At 38.1% G+C, this 26835-nt stretch overlaps 2 protein-coding genes across 2 annotated transcripts in view; both read right to left on the bottom strand.

Annotated features, from left to right (window-relative positions):
* timeless (timeless circadian clock) overlaps positions 1-18438 on the bottom strand; it is an 81909-nt gene extending 63471 nt beyond the window's left edge. Inside the window, exons 1-4 of the mRNA XM_057362742.1 lie at positions 18417-18438; positions 8961-9094; positions 6005-6158; positions 5811-5925 (exon numbers count right to left, since the gene is read on the bottom strand). Of these exons, the coding sequence (XP_057218725.1) occupies positions 5811-5925; positions 6005-6158; positions 8961-9057 (366 nt within the window). The 5' untranslated portion in view covers positions 9058-9094; positions 18417-18438. The remainder of the gene's footprint in view (positions 1-5810; positions 5926-6004; positions 6159-8960; positions 9095-18416) is intronic.
* On the bottom strand, positions 10737-26672 carry LOC130571616 (ninjurin-2-like). Its single transcript, XM_057362741.1, has 4 exons — positions 26632-26672; positions 26328-26556; positions 26124-26253; positions 10737-11067 (listed from the first exon to the last, which is right to left on the bottom strand). The coding sequence occupies exons 1-4, from the start codon at positions 26662-26664 to the stop codon at positions 10737-10739; spliced, it is 723 nt and encodes a 240-aa protein (XP_057218724.1). The 5' UTR covers positions 26665-26672.
* Positions 26673-26835: the final 163 nt, after the last annotated feature.

The raw sequence follows: 26835 nt of genomic DNA, 5'->3' as shown, positions 1-26835 counted from the left end.
GAAAGAGAAGATTCTGTAATTTAATGCAGCTTGGAGAACTGCATTTAGGGAAATTTGGGGAAATTGTAATGTTCAATCATTTATTCAATGAAAATAAAAAAAATGTGTATTGAAGAAAAGTTAATATGGTTTTATATACAGTATACTGTCAATTATAGTTTGTGGATAGAAAATCGGAATCGGCAGGTTTCACTTGTAATAAAATCGGAAATCAGAATCGGCAAAGAAAACTGCAATCGGTGCATCTCTAGTTTATAGACCAAGCAAGATCATTCTAATAAATAAATAAATGCAGTCTCCCGGTGAGCAAGCCAACACTGCCTTGCTGTGGCGAGTAACCCAAACTCCTATAGTTCAACAACAACTGAGCCGCATACCTGACTTATGTGTTTAAAGTAGGTGAGATGAACGGGGAAAGCAGGGAGTGGGCCAAACCACTGTGAGGCAGGGGAAGGGGAACTCAACTGTTTCTAAACTTAACACATTTTTTGCGTTTGTATTTTTTTTTGTCACTGTCAGTAAACACAATCCGCCGTGCCATCTGCAGATGCCAACTAAAGCTCTATCATGCGCAAAGGAAGCCATACGTGAACATGGTCAAGCGGCGTTGTGTCCCCTGTGGGCACTATGATGCTGAAAGGTATATAAAGGTTTTAGAGCAACATATGCTACCCTCCAGACAATGTCTATTTCAGGGAAGGCCTCGTGTATTTCAGCAGGACAATGCAAAACCACATACTGCAGGTATAACAACATCATGGCTTCGATGTAGAAGAGTACGGGTGCTGAATTGGCCTGCATGCAGTCCAGATCCTTCACCTACAGTATAGAGAACCTTTGGCGTATCATTTAACGAGAAATACTCTTCAGCAAGAATGGGACCACACTTCAACACCAAAACCACAGAAACTCATAACCTCGATGCCCAGACGTCTTCAAACTAGGGCTGCATGATTCTGGATAAATTGAGAATCATGATTTTTCGTTTTAAATAGAGATTGCGATTCTTTTACTAAAATAATACATAATTTACTAGAGATTCTGACAAAAAACAGGCATGTAATATTGTAATGTAATATTTAGGCATGTAATATTTAGGACTTTGCTTCAAAATTATTACATGTTAGGTTATTACATAACCTACAGTAACTATAGTGAATTTTTTTACAACAAATACCAAAGTTAAACTAAAGTGTTTTTTTTAAGTTTTACTTTAAATGCAAAAGTTTAACTTCCTGAAAAGTTTTAATGCATTGAAGTAACTTTTAAATAAACTATTTCTACAGTAAGACAAATTCATAAGGTGACACTTGCAATTACAGTAAAGGTCTTTAGAAAGATTTATCAATTTGCAGACATCTTTTGACATCTACAGACTGCTTGAAGGGGTCTTAAAGAAAGACACAACTGATAAACATAACGCAGTATTCTCACCTATAAACAGTTTAAAATAACCTGAAAATATGAAATGCTGTGCAACTTGATGAAAAGCTCTTATAGCGCTGCTTCTCTATTAGCGTTAATACAGTGATAAGCCACACACTCTCTTGACGTGTTTTTACTGTAATGACGGATATAAGCGCGCACTCGGATTTGACCACGCTGCAAACTGCAATCGTGAGTTTTGTTTCAAACATGTCCAGTTAAGATGTGAAGCATAATCAGAACAATGTGACATAATCCTGAAAGACAATCATAAGAGCAGTTTTGTTGTCAGGCTTTATTTACTTTACGTTGGTCTGTTATTTGGTGTGAGATTAATTTGGGCAGATTTAGAGCTTGTAAATGCGTGTCTCATGCGTGCGAGTTGGCAATTCTCTGCTTTAATCCCTGTACTTCTGTGATCATTTGACACACAGAAATAATGAGTTTGTGGCTGAAAAGACTGTTTGTGACGTGACGTCGTTTCATACCTAATGATGATAATGCTTTCTCTGCTTCTGCGGCAGCACCAGCACATATTGAAGCGTTATGATTTTAGTCGGAGGTGTAAATTAACACACAAGAATCGTTGATTTTCATTCTTGAGATCGTGTGTGTGTTTGAATCAAGATCGCGATCTTTTAACGATTAATCGTGCAGCTCTACTTCAAACTGTTTTGAAAAGAAAAGGAGATGCTACACCAAGGTAAACATGCCCCGGTCCTAACTTTTTTGAGACCTGTAGCAGGCATCAAATTTAAAATGAGCTCATTTTGTGCATAAAATGTTTAAAATGTCTCAGTTTAAACATTTGTTATGTTCTCCATGTTCTATTGTGAATTAAATATTGGCTCATGTGATTTGAAAGTCTTTAAGCTTTCATTTTATTCAAATAAAAAACATCCCAACGTTTCCGGAATTCGGGTTGTATTCACTATAGTAAACTGCAGTAAAATCCCTTACTATAGTATACTACAGTGTTTACTACAGTTTACTACAAGGGCAAGAGAATTCAAGTTAACAGGAAGGTATATATTTTGACGGGTCGTCGGGAAGACGCTTTAGGTTTAGTGTGTGTTTGACGATAACTTTAATCAAACAGTAAAATGTTCATGAAATGAACTTCATCTCCAGAGTTGAACTGAGAGTTTATGCGTTCATATACTTATTCAGTGCAGTCGCATACAAATCCACGAGCGTCAAGCGTGTAGCACATTAAACTGTGTAGTTCATTCACTTAGAGACGCAGAACAGCCAGATGACATATTTAAATAACAGGATTCCACGTCCGCATCTAGTTATATATGGAGGACTAAACCTGCAAAAATTATAAATAAAAACATGTATAAATAAATAAATATATAAACGAATAAATGTAATATGAAAATAAATAAAGGAATGAATGGTTTGATAAAACAAAATAATTCGTTTTAGCTATTATTGACCTTAGCTTTAACTTTTCTTTTCATTTTTTAAATTGATTGATTATTTTTTGTGTCCATTTTTTAATTATTTTTTATTTTTAGATTATTTTATTAATCATTTCCTTTTATTTTTACATTTATTTATTTATACGTTTATTTATTTTTATATTTATTTATTATCGCATGTATTTATTTCCACTTTTATTTATTTATTCTTGAATTTATTCTTACTTTTCTGTGTCTTGTATGATAATTAGATGTGTTGGTACTTATTTTTGTTTTTTATTTTTAATAAATTTGCAAAGCTGTCAAAAATCAGTTTTTTGTTTTGTCATTATTGTGCATGGAGTGTAGATTAATGTAAAAAAATAATCATTTAAAGTAGTTTAAGATAAGGCAGCAGCATAACAAAATGTGAATAAAATGAAGGGGGATGAATACTTTTGCAAGCCACTGTAAATCGATATATTCTCCTGTCTTTTCAGTCTATGGTGCGCGTTCACGAGAGCACTTGGATGCATGCGCATTCGGTTTGTATGGTTGGGCAAAAAAGTGCAAGTCTTCCTCAATATCGAAGATCTTTTGCAAAGATCAGCTTATATACATCGTGTCTGCTTGTAAACACAGAGTTGCGCTACCGGGTTGTCAGTCAGAATGCCAGCGTCTTGCCCCACCAAATGCACATGCGTCTAAGTGCTCTCGTGAACGCGCACCATAGACTGACAAGACAGAGGAGAATATTTTAATTAAAGTAGTTTAAAAAAAAATTGGGGGTTTGTTTTTCACACAAAGTATTCTCGTCGGTTCAAATTTTTTTAGTTGAGCCATGTAAGGTCGGAGCCAAGATGTCCCGACCAGAGACTATTCTTCTCCTGAGAAACAAAGAACGGTTCTAAGCACAGTGGGGAACCTAGGCCAAAAGGGTGCCCCTTCCTGAAAGAACAACACACCGATTCCTGATCAAAAGATAATCATCTCGGGAAAAGGACAGAGAGCATCTCTCAATACAGTGAGAAACCTGAACCAAAAGGATACCTTCCTTTGAGAAACAACAGACTCCCTCCGGTACAGCAAACTCCCTACTGAGCTAACACCTACATCTCAAACGACGCATACAAGTGAATCACAGATGCAGACCTCACCCTGCACCCCCAACTGTTCCTTTCCTCCCCTCTCACTCAATGCAGGACATCCAAAAGCTCTGAGGACCGTACACAAGAAAAGAACACGTCACATGCACAAAAAACATACACATGTTTGGTAACATCCAAAAGGTCTCAGTGCAACTGGTACAATGGTCTCACTCCCATAACAACAATGTAATGACAAAGTTTTGTAAGAACTTAAACTTCCCTCAGTGCTGGAACATTTCTCACACATTTGGTGACTTTCACCAATCACCTACTATATGCAGATTAAGTACAGCCCCAGGGATCACAAGACCCAATCACAGCCAAATTCCCAACTCTAAAGAATATTTACATAATGCTTTGTTCTGGTTTGGTATTTAAGGGAAGTTGACAAAAATATCTTGGAATCTGTAGCCAGATCTCCCGCACAAATCCCTGTGTGTCGTCTCTTGCCAGGTATGCAACATTGAACTTCTCTTTGCTTTATTTCTTATGATTTTCTATTATTTGTTATTGAATTATATTGATTGCCATTGATTATTGAATTGAACCTTGAATTGGATTTTGAATTATGCTTCCCTTACCTGGCTAATAAATTATGTTTGAATTCGTTCTGTATTATTCTGAGTTTATAAACTTTAGTAGATCACGCTATATCCTTTGTTACCGCAAATCTACGTTCAGGTTAGTGACGGACTAGAATCCTGTATTAGGTGGAGCATTGGGCACGCCAGCTGAGATTTTAGAGCTCCGGCTAACTACTTGGCATTCGTTTAAGTGTAATTAGACTGTAGGGGCTATCGTTTCCGTTTAGAACAGCACATAGGTTGTCTGACAAATCTAAATAGGGCAAGTCACCAAAACCTCTGGTTATTGTAATATTATTCTAACTAAGTGTACATAGGAAACTATGGCATGATTATATAAAGCTACCGTCAGAGAAAGTAAGATTGGTCTATTTATCTCTATGGAGTGGTCATGACCTCTGGTTGGAAATAATCATTACTTTAATTTAAGTTGTCAATAGTCTAAGGGGACTAGATCAAATAATGTTTCAGGAAGTGCTGGTTGGAGATGGCCATCTGAGCATTACTAGTCATAGAAACCTCTGGCAGTGACCAAGACTGGCGAGTTTGTGACAGTGAGATCCGCGTATAACGGCCGGCGCGAGACTCTAAGCGACATTGAGAATCGGATGAAGGAGTGTAATTTAGAATAAAACAGAGGAATCAGACATCCGTCCAAATTTCACAATTATTAAAGTTAAAACTTAAATGTAAACTAAATGAGAAGTCGAGATATTATTAAATTGGAGTCAGATAAAATAGAGGTAATTAAGTGAAATGTACTTTCATGCAAATACTGTGTCAATAAACAAAGGAAGACAAGAACACGTGTGAAGCCTTCGCCACGCCTCTGGATACCGTCATTGGACCAGTGGGTGGTGCCTTACAGCCACTATGAGCGGATGGACCAATTTAAAGATTTCTTTAGTACTTTTCTAGACCTTGACAACAACTATAACCATGATGTCTATGAGGAGGCCTGGAAATCTTCTCCGAAGATGCCGGGAGGTCTTAAAAAATGTTGAACGTCATGTGGGTGAGTAAAAAACAAAACAATTTTGATTTTGAGATGAACTTCTTTAATGTCAAGCCCTGTGTGATGTACTTTGAGTTGAAACTTCACAGACACATTCTGTGGACCCCTAAGATTTATATCACACTTGTGTAAATGTAGATTAATACCTCACCTTTAAAGCTGCTGTAAAATATTGTGCATTGTGTAAAGCACTATACATATAACCTTGATGTGACCATTCTGGCCGTTGTACCTCTTTATAGGCCTGAAGGTACGATGTCACTTGCAGGAAGTGATGTCGGAACGCCGGATCGTCTGGAACTTTTCCAAAGCAGAGCAGCGCTGGCTGGGTCAAGTTCACCATGAGCCTGAGAACAATTATCCATTGTTAGTCTTATAATTAGAATCAGGTAAAAGTGCCTGTCAACCTATTAAATCACTAAACACCTGATACAGGCATCAAAGAGCGGTTTGTCCTCTGTGTGCTGGGTGATGATAGGTAAGAGGTCATTTTGAAGAATCTGTCCTGCTCCCAGCTGCTGTCTGATGTCCCGTGTGTCATCCTCATGTCGCAGGTAGCGAATGAGATCCTTCACACTCTCTGAACACAATTCACAACCACAGAAAACACATTCAAACTAACATAATTAAGGAAACTAGTAAAGGAATTTTAGAATGTAACATTTGTTTAAAACATTAAAGGGGTGGTTCACCCCAGAACAAAAAGTCTGTCATCACTTATTCACTCTCTTGACATTTCAAACCTGTATGACTTCCTTCTGCAGAACACGAAGATATTTTGAAAAATGATGACAGCATTTATGTTTTTGGGTGAACTATACCATTAAGGGATTTATCATCACTAAATTGTTATGAAGCCAGGGAGCCAACTTTAAAGGGGTCATATGACATTGCTAAAACGAACATTATTGTGTGTATTTCAGGGATGCAAACTCATCGGGGTGAAAAAGGGTGACAATGATGCGAGACCTTGCTTGTATATAAATATTACAATAATTATTACAATTTGTATTTCATATTATTCAGTGCACACAATCAGAATAGTCCATGGTCTGCTAAGTGTCTAAGATAGACAACCACATGTATTGTTCATTTGCAAAACCAGATAACTCAGTTTTCATTTAATTTTCATAAATCATGTTTTATTGTGTCATCATCTGTTTTTGTTGTGTTTCTTTTCTGTATTAATTTATTATTTAATCAATTCAACCCAACTTTTTAAATATCATTTGCAATGCACAATAAAAACCTGGTTTATGAAAATTAATAAAAACTACAAAATACTGTAGCGCAGCTATTGTGTAGATCAGTGGAGTAACTTTGTTTTGAAAAATGGTGGGGACAGAGATGGCAAAAACAATACTTTAATTGTTTCTGTAACAATAAGAATTTTTATCATAGTTGGGGCGGTCCGTCCATTGGCTACTCCGCTGTTCGACTCCAGCTCTCAAAGTATGTGGTGCCCAAACTGTAATTTGTGGAAGCAAGCACCGCAAGCGCGGATGCACGCATTTTTTATACTGGCCGCGTTTCTAATGACTCTCTGTCTTCCGCAAATATAACTTACGAGCGTGAGCAACGGGAGATGGTGAGAAAGCAGTGCATCCTGCGTTTTAGATGTTAATGGCCCCTAAACAATACACACCTTCCACATGCATTTCTTAATTTCTTCCAAAAAGTGGCGGGGACAAGTCCCACCTGTCACACCCGCAAATTACGCTTATGGTGTATACAGATCAGCCGTGCAAAACATTATGAATACGAAGCAGTTTAACGTCCACTTTATGCACTCCTTAGCACATTTACAGGGAGTAACGGGTGAAATGATAGACAAAAAGTTGTCCAGTACAGTTGCTTTTGCACAGCAGGGCTTCTCCGTAAATGTTGTGATTGCGGTTGTCACAGTGTGTTAAAGGGAAATTTTATCTCAAAATCAAAGTTGTGAAAAATTATTTTAATTATCAGTATGTATATATGTTATATATATATGTTATACTATTCTAAATTTATATTATACATTAACATCATATTGTTTTGTTTCAGGACAATAATGGTGAAGTTAATCAACCTTGCAGAACAGTAATCACCAGAGGGGGGATCTCCAGATACTCCAGATCTCCATATTCAGCTCAACACCACACTTAACATGCACGCATACAAGACCACACACAAACATTATATAAATAACATAACTCTTCACTGTTATCAAACGCACAAACATACTCATGCATACAACACCACAAATATTAAAAACCACTAGCCTTAGCCATGTTAATGGTTACTGTTGTTATAATGTTGTAAGAATGCCTGGTGTTTAGTATTGTTTATTTGTTTTTGTTGTAAACGAAATTTACATTTCTGAACTGCTGTATGTTTCATGTTTAAATTATTCAGTGAAAAAATAAAGCTTTTAACATTTCACAGCTGTCCATTGTTTCTGTATTTTAGGTGTTAAGAACATAAAATTATTAATTTAAATTAACATTTTATCATGAGGGTGAACTAGACTTTTTTGGTAGAAATAACAAAAATGTGTTGGTAAAAACAACTTAAAATTATGAGTCACACCAATCGAAAAAATTAAGCAAAATCCCTTGCTGGGAATAGGGTTAGGGTTAAAGAATTGAAGGTAATTCTGCTTAAAATTTCATGTAGAACTGGCTTAAAAAATTGGTCGCAAAAATTATGCACTATATTTTTAAGTAACTTCAGCGTAAAAAAAAATTCAGTGTGGTTATAGCATGGTGCTAGCAATGCCAAGGTCATGAGTTCGATCTAACGGATTGCACATATTGCATGATTCTATACATTTGTATTTGAGTATAAGTCACTTTGGATAAAAGCGTCTGCCAAATGCATAAATGTAAATATAACACACCAAAGATACAGGAAAAAACAAAATCGCATTATATGACTCCTTTAAAGTTCAAAGCTACTCATTACGTCATAGTGGTAGACCAATATATTGTGAATTTGTTAATTATTAGTCAGTTTATCATCAGAAGCTGTAGGGATAACTAGTGATAGCTTCTATCATTTCATTTGACTTTACATTTTGACTCGATTATCATTTTAAAGTCTGCATGAAAAGGAAGTTGCAATGGTGTTTACTTCAGAATTGTGACGTATCTGAGCAAAACAGCGTCTGGAATAAGACAAAAATGTACAGAGGGGTTTCTTTCATCCTTATTCAACTGACCGGATCAGGAAAATGCACAAAAATGCAGACCAAATTGTAATAAATAGTTAAAAGTAGAGGGGAAATAATAACTGAATTAGTTCATTTAAGAGTTACCGGTTGATGTCCATCAGCATTTATAATTTGAAACAATTGTGTACAGCATACAAATAAATGTGACTCGTATAATGGTTTCATTATTACCAAGGCAGTCTTGTTCTTTGTGGTAAATATCGCCCTCCAGATAACCCAGCGCACTGCATGTAGCCAGTAACTCACAGTTCATCATGAATAAGTCCATGCAGCAGCCCTACCAAGGAGAAAAACTGGGACCAAATCTGCAGAGAATATACACACACACAATTAGGCAGAGCTGTACAGTGCAACATATAAGTTGCATGTGCTACAGAAAAAAAAATTAAACTGATCTGTGCAAACAAGGTTTTTCCTGCATAGAGAAATTGGAGGCGGCCGCCTCCGTCAAATGTGTGCCGCCTCAGGCTCTCGCCAAAATTATGTTGCGAGAAATATTGCGTGCATTTCACAGACTGTCATTAGTAACTGCAGTTGCAACATTACGCCACAGTGGAGGCGCTGTTTCGTTATCAGCACACTGAGGCGCTAAAAAGAGTTGCAGAACAAGAGCCAGCCTGTGTTTCACGGCTGTTTGTTTTGCATCCAAGTACGTTTAATTTCTTGAAATTTATTAAATCAACATGACATCATTGTAATGTCTTTAGCTGTGCAGTTGGATCGTTGAATCAGCGTATACTGTACACAGCGAGTTCGCTAGTATGAACGCACGTTGCGTTCAGAACAACTTGCACACGAATGACTCATTTGAACCGATTCATTTAAACTATTGAACTTTTCAGCACTAGCGAATATAAGAGATCCTTGAATCATTTAAAGTGAACCACAGAGAATGCAAGATGTGAATGAGCTTTGCTCATTTAGAAAGAATTTAGGTTAATTCAGTTGGCTATTGTGGGCTGAAAAGTTAGTTGAAATGATAAAAAAGCTTTATTTGATTAAAAAAACATTTCTGTTTGGTTGAATAAAAGTAATGTTTTATATAACTTAATTGTAATTTTTATCAAATTTTATTATAACTTTTAATATGTCAAACTCCAAGTCACTTTGTTTAAGCCACTTAACGGTACGGTTAAGTGGCAAAGAATAAATTTACCAGCGTAGCACAGTCAAGGGCTGGGCACATTTTTTAACTCAATTTTTTTTATGTGGTCGATTCAATATCGATTCTCAAAATATTTTTTGTTTCATATTTCCGCAAGCAGTGAACATGCAGTAATAGTTCATCAACGTGAATGTTATTGCTACTACTATCCACTAGATGTCACTTTTGTTTTTACAACGGGTAGATGTTACAACAGGGAGTATTGTTCATTCTTTGCTTAATTAACATGGCGGATGGGGGTAGGGCTGCAACAAACGATTATTTTGATAATCAACTAATCTGTTGATTATTGTGGCGATTAATCGATAAAATCGTTGATTAATTCAATGACTAATCAGTAGGTTTTAAATGACTATTCAGCTTTTAAGGTAATAGTTAAAACATTGAGTTATATATATTTTAACTAATAAATAAAGACAGACAATTACATCAGCTTTTGAAATGGTTGTTTTAATAAACTTTGAACCAACTATACACTTATAACTTAACTATACTTTTTTGTTCTCTTTCAGAACAATAAACAAAAATAAATGAAAAAATGTTTGAACGTAAACAAATCTCTGGAGAGCATTATAAGACATTCATTTCTGAAACAAGGGTTCAAATAAGTGCCGAATTAAAGTGAATAAAGTTCAGCATATCAACATGTTCAGGTGACAGGCTTGCTCTTTTTTTGTGAGCAAATGTTTTCTGCAGCAGAGAAGATCCGTTCTGCTGGAGTGGATGTAGCAGGAATGCAAAGAAAAGATCTTGCAAGCTTTGATAGGTTTGGGAAATGTCCCTCATTTTCCTTCCACCAACTTAGAGGATCTTCTTGTTTTGGGTATTTGTGATTCTGAGAAATACATCTGTACTTCCTTTCTCACCATCTGAATCTTTTGGTGCTCATGCAACTCTTCCTCTTCACTAAGGCTCTCTGTGTCAGACTGGAGGAGGTTTTCTTGCACTGACTGTTCCTCTCTCCTAGGAACATTGACACCCTGAAGCTGCCCTTCTTCTGTAGGTTTCCAAGACAGTTTTACTGCTTTAATAGTAAGGACTTTGAAGGTGCTTTGAACCTCTATCCTCTGTTCAGCAGGTATAAACTTGAGCTTTGATATCTTGGATCTAGGGCTGCAGACAGAAGAACTGTGTTGTCTTTCTCCTTGATGAAAGTGCTGATATTCCCCCACCTCTCAGTTAACTCCTTAGAAGCTGTGGTTAAAAAAGCTTTTCCAGGTGTTGTTTAAAAGCTAAGGGAATGTTGAACAGACCTCTGTAGCCCTTTTGTAAGCTGAGGAAGGCATGATAATGTTGCATACTCTTTACCACTAAGAAACTCAGTGGCACACTGAAAAGGTTGCAGACCCCGGGTCAGCTCTTCAAAAGCAGTGACCACTGATCAGGCTTCAAATCAAAGTAATGTTTACCCCTTGGTGTCACTTCAGGATCAGAAAGTGTGTCAGTAATGGGCCAGCGCTGCTCCAGCAGTCTCTCCACCATAAAGTAGGTGCTATTCCATCGGGTACTGACATTTTGTATCAGCTTATGCTCTGGTGTGTTCATCTGCTTCTGCTTTTCTTTCAGCTTAGTATTGGCCAGTTCACTTATCTTAAAATGTTCAACCTAGGCCCTTGCAGCTACCAGAGCTTTGTGGATGCTATTCTCTAAGGGAATAGTTCACAATAAGATGGTGTGTGTGCCCAGTACAGCGAACAGAGACCCAGTTATGTTTCTCTGCTAGCAATTTCATTGCAGCCACAACATTTGATCCATTGTCATGAACGTTGGTAGTCAGTTAACTACATATTGGAACTAATATTGCAATGTTATCATAGATTGTTCCTAAAACATGTATTTGCAATTCTGCATTAGATGCATGTTTACCTTTTGGCAGGTTTTTTCATATTTTTGTTCCAATAAACCTGTTAAGTAGGTTCTTGATGGAAGGATATATCCAGGGTTGAATGCAGAAACCATTTCACGAAAGCCTTCCCCATCCACCATGGAAAGAGGTCTTTAACATGTCTCATGTCTTTAACGGTCATGTTCAAAATTGACTGTAAGAGCAGTGGCTTGCTGAGGAGTACAAGAATTCCTCCTCAAAAGAAAGTCATCCATAACAGGCCCACTGCTTTTCTTAGAACTGAAACGGAACAGGGGGAATTTCCTTCAGGACATAGAATGGTAAAATATGAATCTGCAAACAATTATTATAAAATTATAATATTTGTATAGTAAAAATGAAATGACAAGCAGAGAGACTGAGTAAGAGATATGATAAAATTCTTCCTAACATCTTCTGTAAATCATCATGGATATGGAACAAAACAAAGACAAGTCATAAGACACCTATCAGTTACCTCTATAATACCTAATAGTGTTAGGTATTAACAGTCCTATCAAAACAGTCTTAACTCCTAAGCTCTTATTGTTGTTAAACATCTATCAACACTGTTTGTTGTTATTATTAGTACTGCATTGTCTAATAAAAAGGATTTACAGAGTTAGCTGGAGAACACTCACCGGCTTAATTTGTGCCGGGATGTTTCCTCTTTAAGTGTTCCTACATCACTCCCGTGAAATGCAAGTTCCGTCTTGCATGTATTGCACACAACAGCCTTCTTTGTTGTAAGTTTTGTGAAACTTTCCCAGACCTTGCTGGTTCGGTATCGTTTGCACTCCATCATAATTCGCGCTGTGTTTTCTTCTTCTGCAATCGCATTCAGGAAGGCTGCATTAAACACTAGCGCCACAATGCCGTAGCAGTCAAATCACAATAATGCAGGCTCTTATATTAAAGGAGAGATTTTTTTTCTACTTTTACGCAAATGTAATATAAATCATAGGGTCCACAGAATGTGTCTGTGAAGTTTCAGCTCAAAATTCCCCACAGATCTTTTATTATACCATGCTCTAGTTGCCCAGTTTTGCATGCGATGAGAAACGCGCTGTTTTGGTGTGTGTCTCTTTAAGTGCAAATGAGCTGCTAGTCTCAGCCCCATTATCAGCAGAAACCGCAGCCAGAGCTGTGAGCCTGTGCTTCCAACGACAAAAGAAAGAAGGGTCACAAAGTGAATGAGAAACAAGGTCTCGTCTTTAAACACAAACACATTGTTTTCTATAAGCGAACAGACTCCTAACAAAGAGTCACGTTTTCTATACGCGAAAACACACATGACAAACCGATCGCGTATTTACAAACCATACACACTGCTTTCTACAAGCAGGGTTTCTGCAGGTTTCACAAAGTCAAATTTAAGAGTTTTTAAGACCTTTTTTAGACCATTATGAATAGGGCTGTCACGATTATTAAATAATCGTCTCATCGCGATTGTTTGACCTCATCGCGATGATTTTGGATCATCGCAATTATCGCACATCTCTATAGAAGACACTAGGGGGACCTGTAGTGTATCTGCATATTGCATATTTTAGTGTATATATTGTTACTAAAGCATGGTAATACTTGTCAAATGTACCACCACAACACAATCACTTTAAAAAAACTAAAACATATACAAATTACCTGCAGTACAATTTAATATTATTTAAGCAAATCTCAGTGTGAAAACCAGTCTACCAACATTTCATTAACACACAAGTAAAATTTTACTGTAGTCTTGCAAGTGAGAAAAAAACAGACTAGAAGCTTTTCTATGACTGACAGTATTTTAATGGTGGCTTCAATTCACACCTGATCAATTTACTTAATTTACAAGTATTTGGCGGTTGTATTATTGACAGGTAAAAGCCTAAACCTTAAATATATGATGACCCAATTTTTTCCGATGTATTTCCAAGAAAAAAAACATAGTCTTGTATTCAGAACAATATGGTCGTTTCAATCGCTGAATCAAAAATGTATGAGAATTAAATGTCAAAGCTCAAAAACAGACAATTAATCGTCATAATCGCCAAAGCCCTAAAACAGACAACTAATCGCCATAATCGCAATGATTTATTAGACAATTAATCGTCAATCAAATTTCATAATCGTGACAGCCCTAATTATGAATGAAATTTAAGACCTGTATCACAACATAAAAACCGCACACCCTACATTCCCAGATCAATTTCTCGTGATGACAGCGGAACTTGCTGTATTTTAATACAACTGAATACCCAATAAAGCCGTTGTTGTTCATATTCATTTATATATTTAATGTTTATGTTGTCAGACATAAAATAATATATACTTTTTTTACTTAAAACAAATGTTTATGTTCATATGTCTAGTCGGCAACCTTTGCAACCAAAAAGAGCCATTTTGGGCCTTCTCCGACCAAATAAAATTTGTCTGGAGCTGCAAAATATATGTAACCCTTAAATTACTGTAACACAGGTTATGCATGTAAGGTAGTAGTTACCCAGTTGGACCACTAGGTGGCAATAGTGCGATTTTTATTGTACTTGGATGATAAGCAATTTATAAAATTTTGTCCCTGGCAAGAAGTGGAAGTGTTGCAATAGGAGAGTAGCCTCGCGATGTTGCACGCGCTACTTTAGTTAGACTTCAGATTTTTTCTGTGAACTTTTGTTTTGGCGGCGTTTGATGAACAGCCACAAGAGACAAGATACTCCGCATACGGACATCATGCATAAACATTATGAGAAGCGCGCGCGATTTAAACTATGCCGGACAACACCGGCTAAAGACCTAAAAGTTTGGTTTAACGACGAAAAACGTACCAAGCAGAATGTTTTCTCACCATTCCATTTTTAACACACGCATACATTGCTCGGTGCTGTCTCACATCTGTCAGAGCAGAAATAAAGCCGCTGCTCTTTGTATGTTTTATCTGTCATCTCCAGTCGCGCTCATACAGTATGTACATTGCATGGACTTATTTCGAATATTCGAATGAAATGCTTTTTCAGATATTTCTTGATTTCTTGAATCAGGACAGTAGTGGTCAACTAAATATAACAAAAATATTTGTCGACAATACTTTTTTGCTTGCCCTAGATGGGGGTGCAGTTTTTCCCACAGGATTTTGAGAAACTGTGGCGCTAATGACTTCACACACTTATTAGCATATTTGTGACATCATCACATTGTGTTTGGTCTAGTATTGACACTTGAAATCTGGGCCCGTATTCATGAACAATCTTAGCGCAAAGAGTTGTTCCTAGTGACAAAATTCTAAGAAAATTCATAGAAATGTGGGCATTTCCCCTTAGAATTACAGAAAAGATCCTAGTAAAGAAGAAAGTAATTCATAAAGTATCTTAATTCTTAAAAGAGCTCTTAAGGTCCAAAATTTTAGGAGTAGCGAGGAGGACTTTTAAGAGACTTCTTTAGCAGCAGAGAAAATGGACGAAACACGAAAAGTGAGAAGAAATGTGTTGCAATGCATGACAATTTCCATATTACTTTTAAGGTTTATCAGATTTTTTATTTTTATTGTTTTTTGTGTATGTGTTCAACTTTTGATTATCTTGGTTTTGGTTTTCTTGTATAGCTGCTTTGATGCAATGCAAATTATAAAAGCGCTATAAAATAAAATGACATTGAATTGAATGACAGTGAGTTAATAAGACACAACACATTAGATGTTTGTGACCGATCCAAGAGACACGCTAACATCTCCAAAACAGCGCAGAAATGCCATTGCGCCATAAATAGAAGAAATCACTACATTAACATATTTAGCAATTGGAGAAATGCAGCTATGCAGCAGAGATGATTTCGTTCCGTCACAACCAGTGATCACACAAACAATTACAGCACTTACAGAAACTTATTGTGTCACTGTTCATTTTCTACCAAATACGTTGACATTAACAGCATGGTAAATAAAAAATAAAGAATATATATATATATAGAGCGCGTGCGTGTGTGCGCACTTGTGCGTGAGTACAGTAAAACAGGAAAAAAGACATGTGCAATTTCAAACTAATGACCCTATACTTAAAAGCACTCTTTTTTCCTTCTTGGTCAACCAACCAATCACAGTATATAAAAGACTGTGTGATACATAGCAACGGGGTCAGCCCCGCCTCCTCACTAAGTTAAACGTTTTTGTCTTTTCCTTGCTCAGAGTTTCTCTCAGATTGGTACTGAATCGTTTTTAAGCTAAGACTCCTTCGTAGAAGTTTTTAAACTAAATTAAGAGCTTTCTTAGAGGATTCTTAGAAGCTTTAAGAATACGGGCCCTGTTTTTCTTCTACTCTCTGCTCGGTCACATTAAACTATTTTAACACAATTGATTGCTATTTTCACATATCTGTTCTGTTGTCAGACATGAAACGAGTAGGGCCTATAAAATAGTGACTAAACACGACTCAATAACACCTCGTGTTTAATTTATTGTTTCATTCTTGATGTTATTCCAGCGCTGCATGCAACATGAGAGAGAGGCGCTCGCAACTCTACAATGAATGAGTAAGCAGTTTTAAATAGTACTGTAAAATAAAAATGTAAAGGGGAATCAAGAGCTCCCTTCAACTGGGCTCATCAACCATTACATCTGCCAGAACAGCCAGAAACCTGGGAGTGGTGATCGACGATCGGCTTAACTTCAGTGATCATGTTGCCAGCACCACCCGGTCCTGTAAATTCATCCTCTACAATATTAGGAAAATTAGACCTTTCCTATCCGAGCATGCTACGCAAGTCCTAATCCAGGCTCTTGTTCTGTCCAGACTGGACTACTGCAATGCGCTACTGGCTGGACTTCCAGCTTGCACAACCAAACCTCTACAGATGATCCAGAATGCGGCGGCAAGAGTGGTCTTCAATGAACCGAAGAGAGCGCACGTCACTCCTCTCTTCACTAAGTTACATTGGCTCCCTATAGTCGCTCGAATCAAATTCAAGACTCTGCTCCTGGCCTACAAGACCACCACTGGTTTGGCACCCCCTTACCTTCACTCGCTAATGCAGACTTATATTCCCGCCAGATCCCTACGCTCTGCAAACGAACGACGTCTTGTGGTGCCATCCAAAAAAGGTAAAAAATCTCTCTCACGTACCTTCTCGGGATCGGTTCCACATTTATGGAATGATCCGCCCGCTGCTACAAGATCAGGGGCCCATATTCATGAAAAATCTTATCGCAAAGAGTTGCTCCTAGTCACAAAATTCAAGAAAATTCTTAGAAATGTGGGCGTTTCCCCTTAGAATTACAGAAAAGATCCTAGTAAAGAAGAAAGTAATTAATAAAGAATCTTAACCCTTAAAAGAGCTCTTAAGGTCCAAAATTTTAGGAGTAGCGAGGAGGACTTTTAAGAGACTTAAGAGTTTCTTTAGCAGCAGAGAAAATGGACGAAACATGAAAAGTGAGAAGAACTGTGTTGCAATGCATGACAATTTCCATATTACTTTTAAGGTTTATCAGATTTTGTGTGTGTGTTCAACTTTTGATTATCTTGGTTTTGGTTTTCTTCTATAGCTGCTTTGATGCAATGCAAATTGTAAAAGCGCTATAAAATAAAATGACAATGAATTGAATGACAGTGAGTTAATAAGATACAACACATTAGATGTTTGTGACCGATCCTATTAGACACGCCAACATCTCCAAAACAGCGCAGAAATGCCATAGCGCCAGAAATAGAAGAAATCACTACATTAACATATTTAGCAACTGGAGAAATGCAGCTATACAGCAGAAATGATTTGGTTCTGTCACAATCTTCTATAGTGATCACACAAACAATTACAGCACTTACAGAGACTTATTGTGTCACTGTTCATTTTCTATCAAATACGTTGACATTAACAGCATGGTAAATAAAAAAATAAAGAATATATGTGTGTGTCTGTGTGTGTGCATGAGTATGGTAACAGAAAAAAATGACGTGCAATTTCAAACTAATGACCCTATACTTAAAAGCGCTCTAATTCCTTCTTGGCCAACCAACCAATCACAGTCTTCAAAAGACATAGCAACGGGGTCAGCCCCGCCTCCTCACTAAGATAAAAGTTTTTGACTTTTCCTTGCTCAGAGTTGCTCTCAGATTGATCCTGAATCACTTTTAAGCTAAGACTCCTACGTAAAAGTTTTTAAGCCAAATTAAGAGCTTTCTTAGAGGATTCTTAGAAGCTTTAAGAATAAGGGCCCAGCAGATTCTGTAGCCATCTTAAGAACCGTCTGAAAACACATCTCTTCCGTCAACACCTGACTGATCAGTTCTGACTTATCTCTTTTCTACTAAAAAAAAAAAACCTTAGCTCTGTATACTGTGGTACTCTATATAAGACAAATTTTCTTTTATTGCACTTATGCTTTTTGTTGTCCTTATGTTGTTCTAATTGCTTCCATTGTTTCACTTATCTGTAAGTCGCTTTGGATAAAAGTAGAGGTGCACCGATTGACCGGCAAGAGATCGAGTCAGTCTCACGTCTCCCGATTCCAAGCCGATCTTCTGTTTCCCGTGATGCGGGCAAGAACGTACAGCCGTCAGTACACTCAAACCGCAAGTAAACATGTAAACGTGCGCGCACAGCCTGTCTTTCACGGCTCGTTTATACTCACATGTGGGTCCACCGGACCGCGAGTCTCTGCTGACTGACGCGCATCTCTCATATCCGCTGACTGCACACGCACCATGTATGTACAGTACAAAGTGCACTGTAGTTCATCTCTCGCTGCTCCGTCTACATGGGGTATGTATGCCAACAGTGATGCTATTAGCATCATGCTAAACTCTGACACATGCTAAACTCATGTTGAAGTCGTTCACTCTGTGTAAAACAAACGTAAATTCCATTCAACCTGATTCCTTGTCTTACGTTAAAACTGTGGTCATTTCACCTAGGTAAAATGACATTCAACACGACTTCTACTTGTTTTTAAAAATCCAAAATATAAAAAAATGAATAAATCAACCAATATATGTGATATACTCATCTAAAGATTATTGACCGTTCATTTTATAGCATACTAACACCAATCAACAGTGCTTAACATTGGGTGTGCCGTCAAGAATCTCGAACTACTGATAAGGAAAAGGATTAGCATTAGCATGTGTTGGCCAACGCGTGATTTCCAATCCAGTAGATTTTACGCAACTTTCTGGGTACAGAATGGTAAGGAAAACATCCGTATCCACTGTGCAAAATTTGTTGATGTAAGTAGAGAAATGCCGACGATTAGTGATAAACAATTACTAATACCATGTACACGAATCGAACATTGTACCACACCGAACCTGAGAAGGCTCACAGGACCCGTACACTATTCACTTAAGTCATGCACATACATGGACAGTTAACTGAAATCTGTAGATTCGATTCTTGAGCATTAAATGAAGTCAAATTGGTAGTGAAACAGATCACATGCCTTACACTGAGGCGGGTAATGGTTGGGTGTTTTGAACTACCTTGTCATTGGCACTAAATCACGCCTACTGAGCATCTGATTATCTTGCGTACATTCTATGGCACTTCGCAGAGCCATTACAGCATCATTTCGGTCTGAACATGACAAGAGTTCCGAGTGCCCACAGCCAGTCCACCGAAGAACATTTGGATGGGGAACGGAGCCGTCCCTGGATTGATCAAATCCTCTGAATTAATAATTGATCAAGAGCTATGAATCAAGACGTAGAATAGGCAGCTGAGGAGGGGCACCCTATAGTTTGTCCTAACTTAGTTTATTTGCGTGTCTTTATAACATTAAAAGAATTCAACGATTCAAAAGTTGCACTGTACTTGTGAATAAAGGAATAATAATTTAGAACTAAATTATTTTAAAGAAAGAAACTATCATTGAATCATTGAAGTCAGCAAATGGTATTTTGGTCATGATAAATCAAAAAGTTGGGACGTGCAATAAGACCGAAAGAAAGTCAATAGAAGTGGGACCAATTTGAATTTAGGTATTGCAACAATGAAAGCTCTAGATGTGCTCTCAGCAGTGGCAAGTACATTCCCCATGCTGCGGCGAAAAATAGTGGAGCAATATCAGAAAGGAGTTTCTCAGAGAAAAATTGCAAAGAGTTTGAAGTTATCATCATCTACAGTGCATAATATCATCCAAAGATTCAGAGAATCTGGAACAATCTCTGTGCGTAAGGGTCAAGGCCGGAAAACCATACTGGATGCCCGTGATCTTCGGGCCCTTAGACGGCACTGCATCACATACAGGAATGCTACTGTAATGGAAATCACAACATGGGCTCAGGAATACTTCCAGAAAACATTGTCGGTGAACACAATCCACCGTGCCATTCGCCGTTGCCGGCTAAAACTCTATAGGTCAAAAAAGAAGCCATATCTAAACATGATCCAGAAGCGCAGGCGTTTTCTCTGGGCCAAGGCTCATTTAAAATGGACTGTGGCAAAGTGGAAAACTGTTCTGTGGTCAGACGAATCAAAATTTGAAGTTCTTTTTGGAAAACTGGGACGCCATGTCATCCGGACTAAAGAGGACAAGGACAACCCAAGTTGTTATCAGCGCTCAGTTCAGAAGCCTGCATCTCTGATGGTATGGGGTTGCATGAGTGCGTGTGGCATGGGCAGCTTACACATCTGGAAAGGCACCATCAATGCTGAAAGGTATATCCAATTCTAGAACAACATATGCTCCCATCCAGACGTCGTCTCTTTCAGGGAAGACCTTGCATTTTCCAACATGACAATGCCAGACCACATACTGCATCAATTACAACATCATGGCTGCGTAGAAGAAGGATCCGGGTACTGAAATGGCCAGCCTGCAGTCCAGATCTTTCACCCATAGAAAACATTTGGCGCATCATAAAGAGGAAGATGCGCAAAGAAGACCTAAGACAGTCGAGCAACTAGAAGCCTGTATTAGACAAGAATGGGACAACATTCCTATTCCTAAACTTGAGCAACTTGTCTCCTCAGTCCCCAGACGTTTGCAGACTGTTATAAAAAGAAGAGGGGATGCCACACAGTGGTAAACATGGCCTTGTCCCAACTTTTTTGAGATGTGTTGATGCCATGAAATTTAAAATCAACTTATTTTTCCCTTAAAATGATACATTCTCTCAGTTTAAACATTTGATATGTCATCTATGTTGTATTCTGAATAAAATATTGAAATTTGAAACTTCCACATCATTGCATTCTGTTTTTATTCACAATTTGTACAGTGTCCCAACTTTTTTGGAATCGGGTTTGTACAATCTTTAGAGTAAAAATTTCACTCATATGTCGGAGATGCAGATTTCATTTTCCAACAGGACTTGGCACCTGCACACAGTGCCAAAGCTACCAGTACCTGGTTTAAGGACCATGGTATCCCTGTTCTTAATTGGCCAGCAAACTCGCCTGACCTTAACCCCATAGAAAATCTATGGGGTATTGTGAAGAGGAAGATGCGTTATGCCAGACCCAACAATGCAGAAGAGCTGAAGGCCACTATCAGAGCAACCTGGGCTCTCATAACACCTGAGCAGTGCCACAGACTGATCGACTCCATGCCACGCCGCATTGCTGCAGTAATTCAGGCAAAGGAGCCCCAACTAAGTATTGAGTGCTGTACATGCTCATACTTTTCATGTTCATACTTTTCAGTTGGCCAAGATTTCTAAAAATCCTTTCTTTGTATTGGTCTTAAGTAATATTCTAATTTTCTGAGATACTGAATTTGGGATTTTCATTAGTTGTCAGTTATAATCATCAAATTAAAAGAAATAAACATTTGAAAATAAATATTAGGGCTGAAACGATTCCTCGAGTAACTCGAGTTATTCGAATACAAAAAATCATCGAGGCAATTTTTGTTGCCTCGAAGCCTCGTTTAATCCATTTAACTACAGTACACACGGAGCACTGCGTTTCCCCACGGACCGTTATTACTGACGCACAGCCCGCTAAACTCTATTCATGTTACAGGGCTCTCAAGTCCCACGCATTCACCGTGAGACACACGCATTTTAGTCTGTTCACACGCTCACACGTGTTTCTCATGCTGATAAATAACTGATAGTTTATAGGGCTGTGACGGTTGCCGTAACAACCGCACCACCGCGATGGTAAAGTGCCATGACGGTGGTGAACTGCCACCGGCGGTAGTGCACGTCACTCTGACAAATATAGGTGTAATAAATATGAGAGTTGCGATAACGATTGCTAGTTGTAGCCTTTCAGTTGTGGATGGTTTTATTTAAAAGATTTTAAATTAACAGAAATTATTGACATACGTTTCCGTTGGTGCGTTCGAGCGCGGGCCTGCACGGCAAAACCCAGGTTATTCTGCGGGTTTTGCAATGGATCTTATTGTGAAATGAACAGATACGTAAAATCAAAACTGGCTATGACCCGCTTGCTTAGTGTCGGAGCGCGCGCAGGTTTTGCCGCGGTTGCGGAGAGACATCTCTTCATTTGCGCTCCTGTGCACATCTTCTGAACGCGCATTTAGTGCAGCTGTACACATTTTAATCTGGACAATGTCAACAAGTAAGTTTCACATCAACGAGTCGGAAAAAGTAAAGTTTTTATGGCAATCTGAATAGGAAAGCCAATGTAGGTTTAAACAGTTTGTTTCAAATGGAATTGTTAAGGACTGTAAGGGTTAATACGCCACTGACTGAAGTTACTGCAACAAGAGCTTTTTTATTTAGTATTTAGCTTTCTTATATCATTTAAGTTTTCATTATTTACTGATGTTTATTTAAATGTTTTATATGCTGTAGTGTGCCGTTTCACTGATGGATTTGCGCGTTAAACATTGACGGATGTTTCATCCTCATTTATTTCAGATATCATATTTCAATTATTTAACAATTTCAAGTATTTAAATAAGGTCTATATTTCTCTTCCACTCGTCATGTGGTTGCTACACGCAAATATAATAATATAAATATTATTTATATAAATAATATATATTTCTCAACCACCGCACCACCGCGGTCGATTTGTCTATTACCACCGCGGTGGTAAAAAACTGCCACCGTCACAGCCCTATAAATAGCTTATTGAAATGGTGAACTGATATTTTAGTCTATTTTACGAGTGAAACTTGTTTTCCGGCTGCATTGAGTCCATCAAACTAGATGCGGACTAGTGGACACCGAATCCTGTTAAAACACATTTCATCTGTCTGGTCTGCGTGTCTGAGTGAATGAACTGCACAGTTTAACGTGCTACACGCGTGATGCTCATGAATTTGTCTGCGTCTGCGCTGAATGAGGACATGAACTTCACCTCCAGAGTTGCGCTGAGAGTTTATTTCACAAACATGTTATTGTTTGAGTGAAGAAACAGACATACTAAAAAATAAGCGTCTTCTGACAACCTGCCAAAATAAAAGTCATAGGCTATTGTTTGAAATTATTATTTCCATTTTTATTCATGTTTCTTATTTATATATTTGTATTATATTGCATTTTGAATTTAATATGGCAATGGAATGTACTAAATGGGTTTAGTTTTCACAGATATTAATGTATGCTATTTCAGCAATAAAAACTAATTGTTCTAAAAAGGAAACAAATGAGTTGTTTTACTCATTTTAAGAGACCTGTCTTATTTTCTCTTGTATATTTAGTATTGCTTTTTAATAAAGAAAACGTACTTATTATCCGAATACCCGATTAATCGATGGAAAATCTGTAGAATACTCGATTAGTAAAAGAATCGATAGCTGCAGCCCTAGATCAGGCCTTAACTTAACATTATTCACAAAAAAGTTGTCAATCGTTCTTTTCATCTTCTCTCATCATCCGCGGCTACATCCACTCTGTTTAACTGACGGGCCTATAGGGCCTATAGGCCCGTTTTATTGTCCGTCATTTTAACTGACATGGTCATAAAAAATCCGTCATAATCTATTATTACCCGTCACTATGGTGCAAGGTGGCTTTACGTGGTAATTAGTATGTTCGTGACGTCATCACGCTGTACTTGCTGTGCTTGAGTCTATAAAAATACTGTACAAAACGTTTGAATAATACAAAAGTAAGGAAAATGGTGCAGGGCACACTTAAAGAACGAGAGCTCTGCTGTTATCACTACACAAGGAAACTAGCAAACATTACGGACAACAACTAATAAGCAGTGAAGCAAGTTTTACGTTGTTTATCATGTGCATAGTGTCTGGACTTTTGATCATCCCTTGTATGTTTTGCGATCGCGGACCAGCTCGCATGAGCAGTGGACCGGCTCGCATGAGCAGCAGACCGGGGATAACTCCCGGTGCTGCAGACGGGGAGCTCTGTCATCTCACGAAAACATTGTATGAAAAGATTAAGATTTTATGTGTCAACAGAACTTTTTGTACTGAAATCAGGTATGTAAAGCTACTAATTTAGATTACTCGTATGTAAACAAAATGTTGTAGGACTGAGACGCTATGTTTAATTCTTACTAGTTAGATCGAGGCTCAATCGTGTGCAGGGCTTACTGGTTTTTAACAGCAGGCGGCTAGGGTCTACCCCAGACACCGAATTTCACAGTCTGTTTAAAACCTGCAAAATTCAATGTTGATTAGGGCTGAACGATTAATCGAATCGCAATCGCGATGTGAGACGTTGCGATTTGCTAATCGCAAGAGGCTGCGATGTGGAAGCGATGTGAAAAATAGGAAACGCGTCTGTTCCAAGCCCGCTTTGAGTGGCATTCTTGCTAACCAACTGAGTGAGCGCACCTCCATTATGCCTAATCAGCACTGCCCTAGCCAACTGCATAAACGTCCGTCATTAAAAAAAAAAACATACAGAAGGCAGGAGAGAGACAGTGTGTGTTATTATGGCATCTGCAGAGTCAGATCGATCATTAGGCAAATAAATACTAAAGAACCGTCCAATTCAGAAGACCGCACACACAGCCTGTGTCATACTCGCGCGACTCTTCCCCGCGTTGCGCGTCTCGCGGACGAGCCGTTTAAACTTGACGCGCATACACAGCCTGTTTCGTAATGTATGGCGTTATTATAATGACAAATGTCACGAGCGCATTATTACAAGGCGAGAGCGCATTCTTGTCATACGAGCGCGCGAATCTCTCCGCTCGCACGCCGATTTCCTTTGCTCGTGCACAAAACTGGACGCGCGCTTTCAACTATACGCTGCTCTCTTATGAATTTTCTCTCCTCTCGCTCAGTGAGCGTGTGCGCACTCAAAATGCGTTCCGTGCGTCCACGAATCCTTTGGTACTCTTGCTCTCGAGAGGTCCTCCTGTGTGTTCCAGGCATCATAGGCTGTCAAAAGTAGTCAACCAATCAGGGATAGGCTTCCACGTCGGGCCAATGAAAACGCGACCTCTTAACTACAGTAGGCCTAATTGTTAAAAATGCTTGATGAAAAGAGTTGTTCTTCGTGTTCTTTTCTACAAAAGTGTCATGTTAATGTGTAATTCTTGTAAAATAGTACATTGTAAATTGCTGAGTTTCATTCTTATAAAATCTTTTAATATATAAACCTTTTAATGAGTGGATTCTTGCGTGTGGGTAGGTGGGTGGATGGGGGGCACCATGAGGTCTTAATACGCCTCTGGATCCACCACGTTCTCAGGTAACAATTTTTATATATTTGATGCAACATTATTAATCAAATGTATATTATAAATGAACGGTAAGGGAGCGTTTGGTATATTGCATAGAAGTTCAGTTTTATGCCCTGAACTTCTGGAACACTGAATGCAGAACACTTACAGTGTCTGTCTGCAAACGCATTAAATGCATAACCAAATAGGTATAGAATATTATATGATTTTCCAAATGCTCCAGTGCTATTATTGTTTTGATATGTACCGTTACTTGTAGTAAATATTATTTTAGAATAAAGCTAACTTAAGACACCAATCTAAATTGTTCGGTAATCAATTTAGTACTATTTTGACAATACTATGTTTAGTGTAGGACATGCATGAGGACCACATGAACTTGAGGGTGTTGGCCTGTTTTGTCTGAATAACATGGTAGTTAAACTGACGTTTATATGTAGCCTACAAAGCATCCTAATGCCCCTGTTCATTTCTAATACACATTTGACTAATAATGTTGCATCAAATATATTAATATTGTTACCTGAGAACGTGGTGGATCCATCTTGCTTCGTTGAAAACGTCGAGTCACTTTCAACCAATAAGATGCCATGTAAGAGGTCGCGTTTTCATTGGCCCGCCGTGGAAGCCTATCCCTGATTGGTTGACTACTTTTGACAGCCTATAATGCCTGGAACACGCAGGAGGACCTCTCGAGAGCAAGAGTACCAAAGGATTCGTGGACGCACGGAACGCATTTTGAGTGCGCACNTGTAATATATCTCACCTTCCCGACTCAAATCCCAGCGCTGTGATGAAAATGTTGACGATCACAATAAAGAACACAATAACAGTGGCCACATTATTCATATTGTTGAGCCTTGACTGTTTCCCAACATCATTCAGGTCATTCTTCACTGACAGCAGAGAAAACATCAGTTAATAATTGAAACAAAAACGATTAATATGAAAAGTATGAATATTAACTGACCAATTAAGACTAGTAGGACACCAACAATGATCTGCAGTGCGATGGACAGTGAGATCAGCAAAATGAGAGGAATATAAAAGGATTTATTAGGTCCTGCATGCAGTACTGTCTTTAGTTGAGATGAGTTCGCCATTAGCAGCGCCACATCCAACATGCTCTGTGCTGCACTCTTCTTAGTAGCGTAATGATTCATGTTAAAGGGACGATGTCCTTTTTCTGTGTCAGGAGACTAAGAGGGAACAAAAATTACATTTACAAGTATTGCGCATTTGATTAACTTGCAAATAAAAACGTTATTACTTACCTCCCATGACTGATTGAGAGTCTGATTCTCCATTTTGTTGGGTACGCCAACACTTCTGGTACTTTATGATAATTGTTCTACTTAAATACTTAGACAAAGTCCCTCCCACCAGACTGTGAACAGGCAATAACATTGCAGATATTGCTTTAGTTTGAACATTTAATTTGTAAATGGCCAACACCCCGTGTTTCACTAATTTCTGAC

Source organism: Triplophysa rosa, linkage group LG20 (genome assembly GCF_024868665.1).
Source record: "Triplophysa rosa linkage group LG20, Trosa_1v2, whole genome shotgun sequence".
NCBI classification, from domain to species: Eukaryota; Metazoa; Chordata; class Actinopteri; order Cypriniformes; family Nemacheilidae; genus Triplophysa; species Triplophysa rosa.
This window is presented reverse-complemented; position numbering and strand designations above follow the sequence as displayed.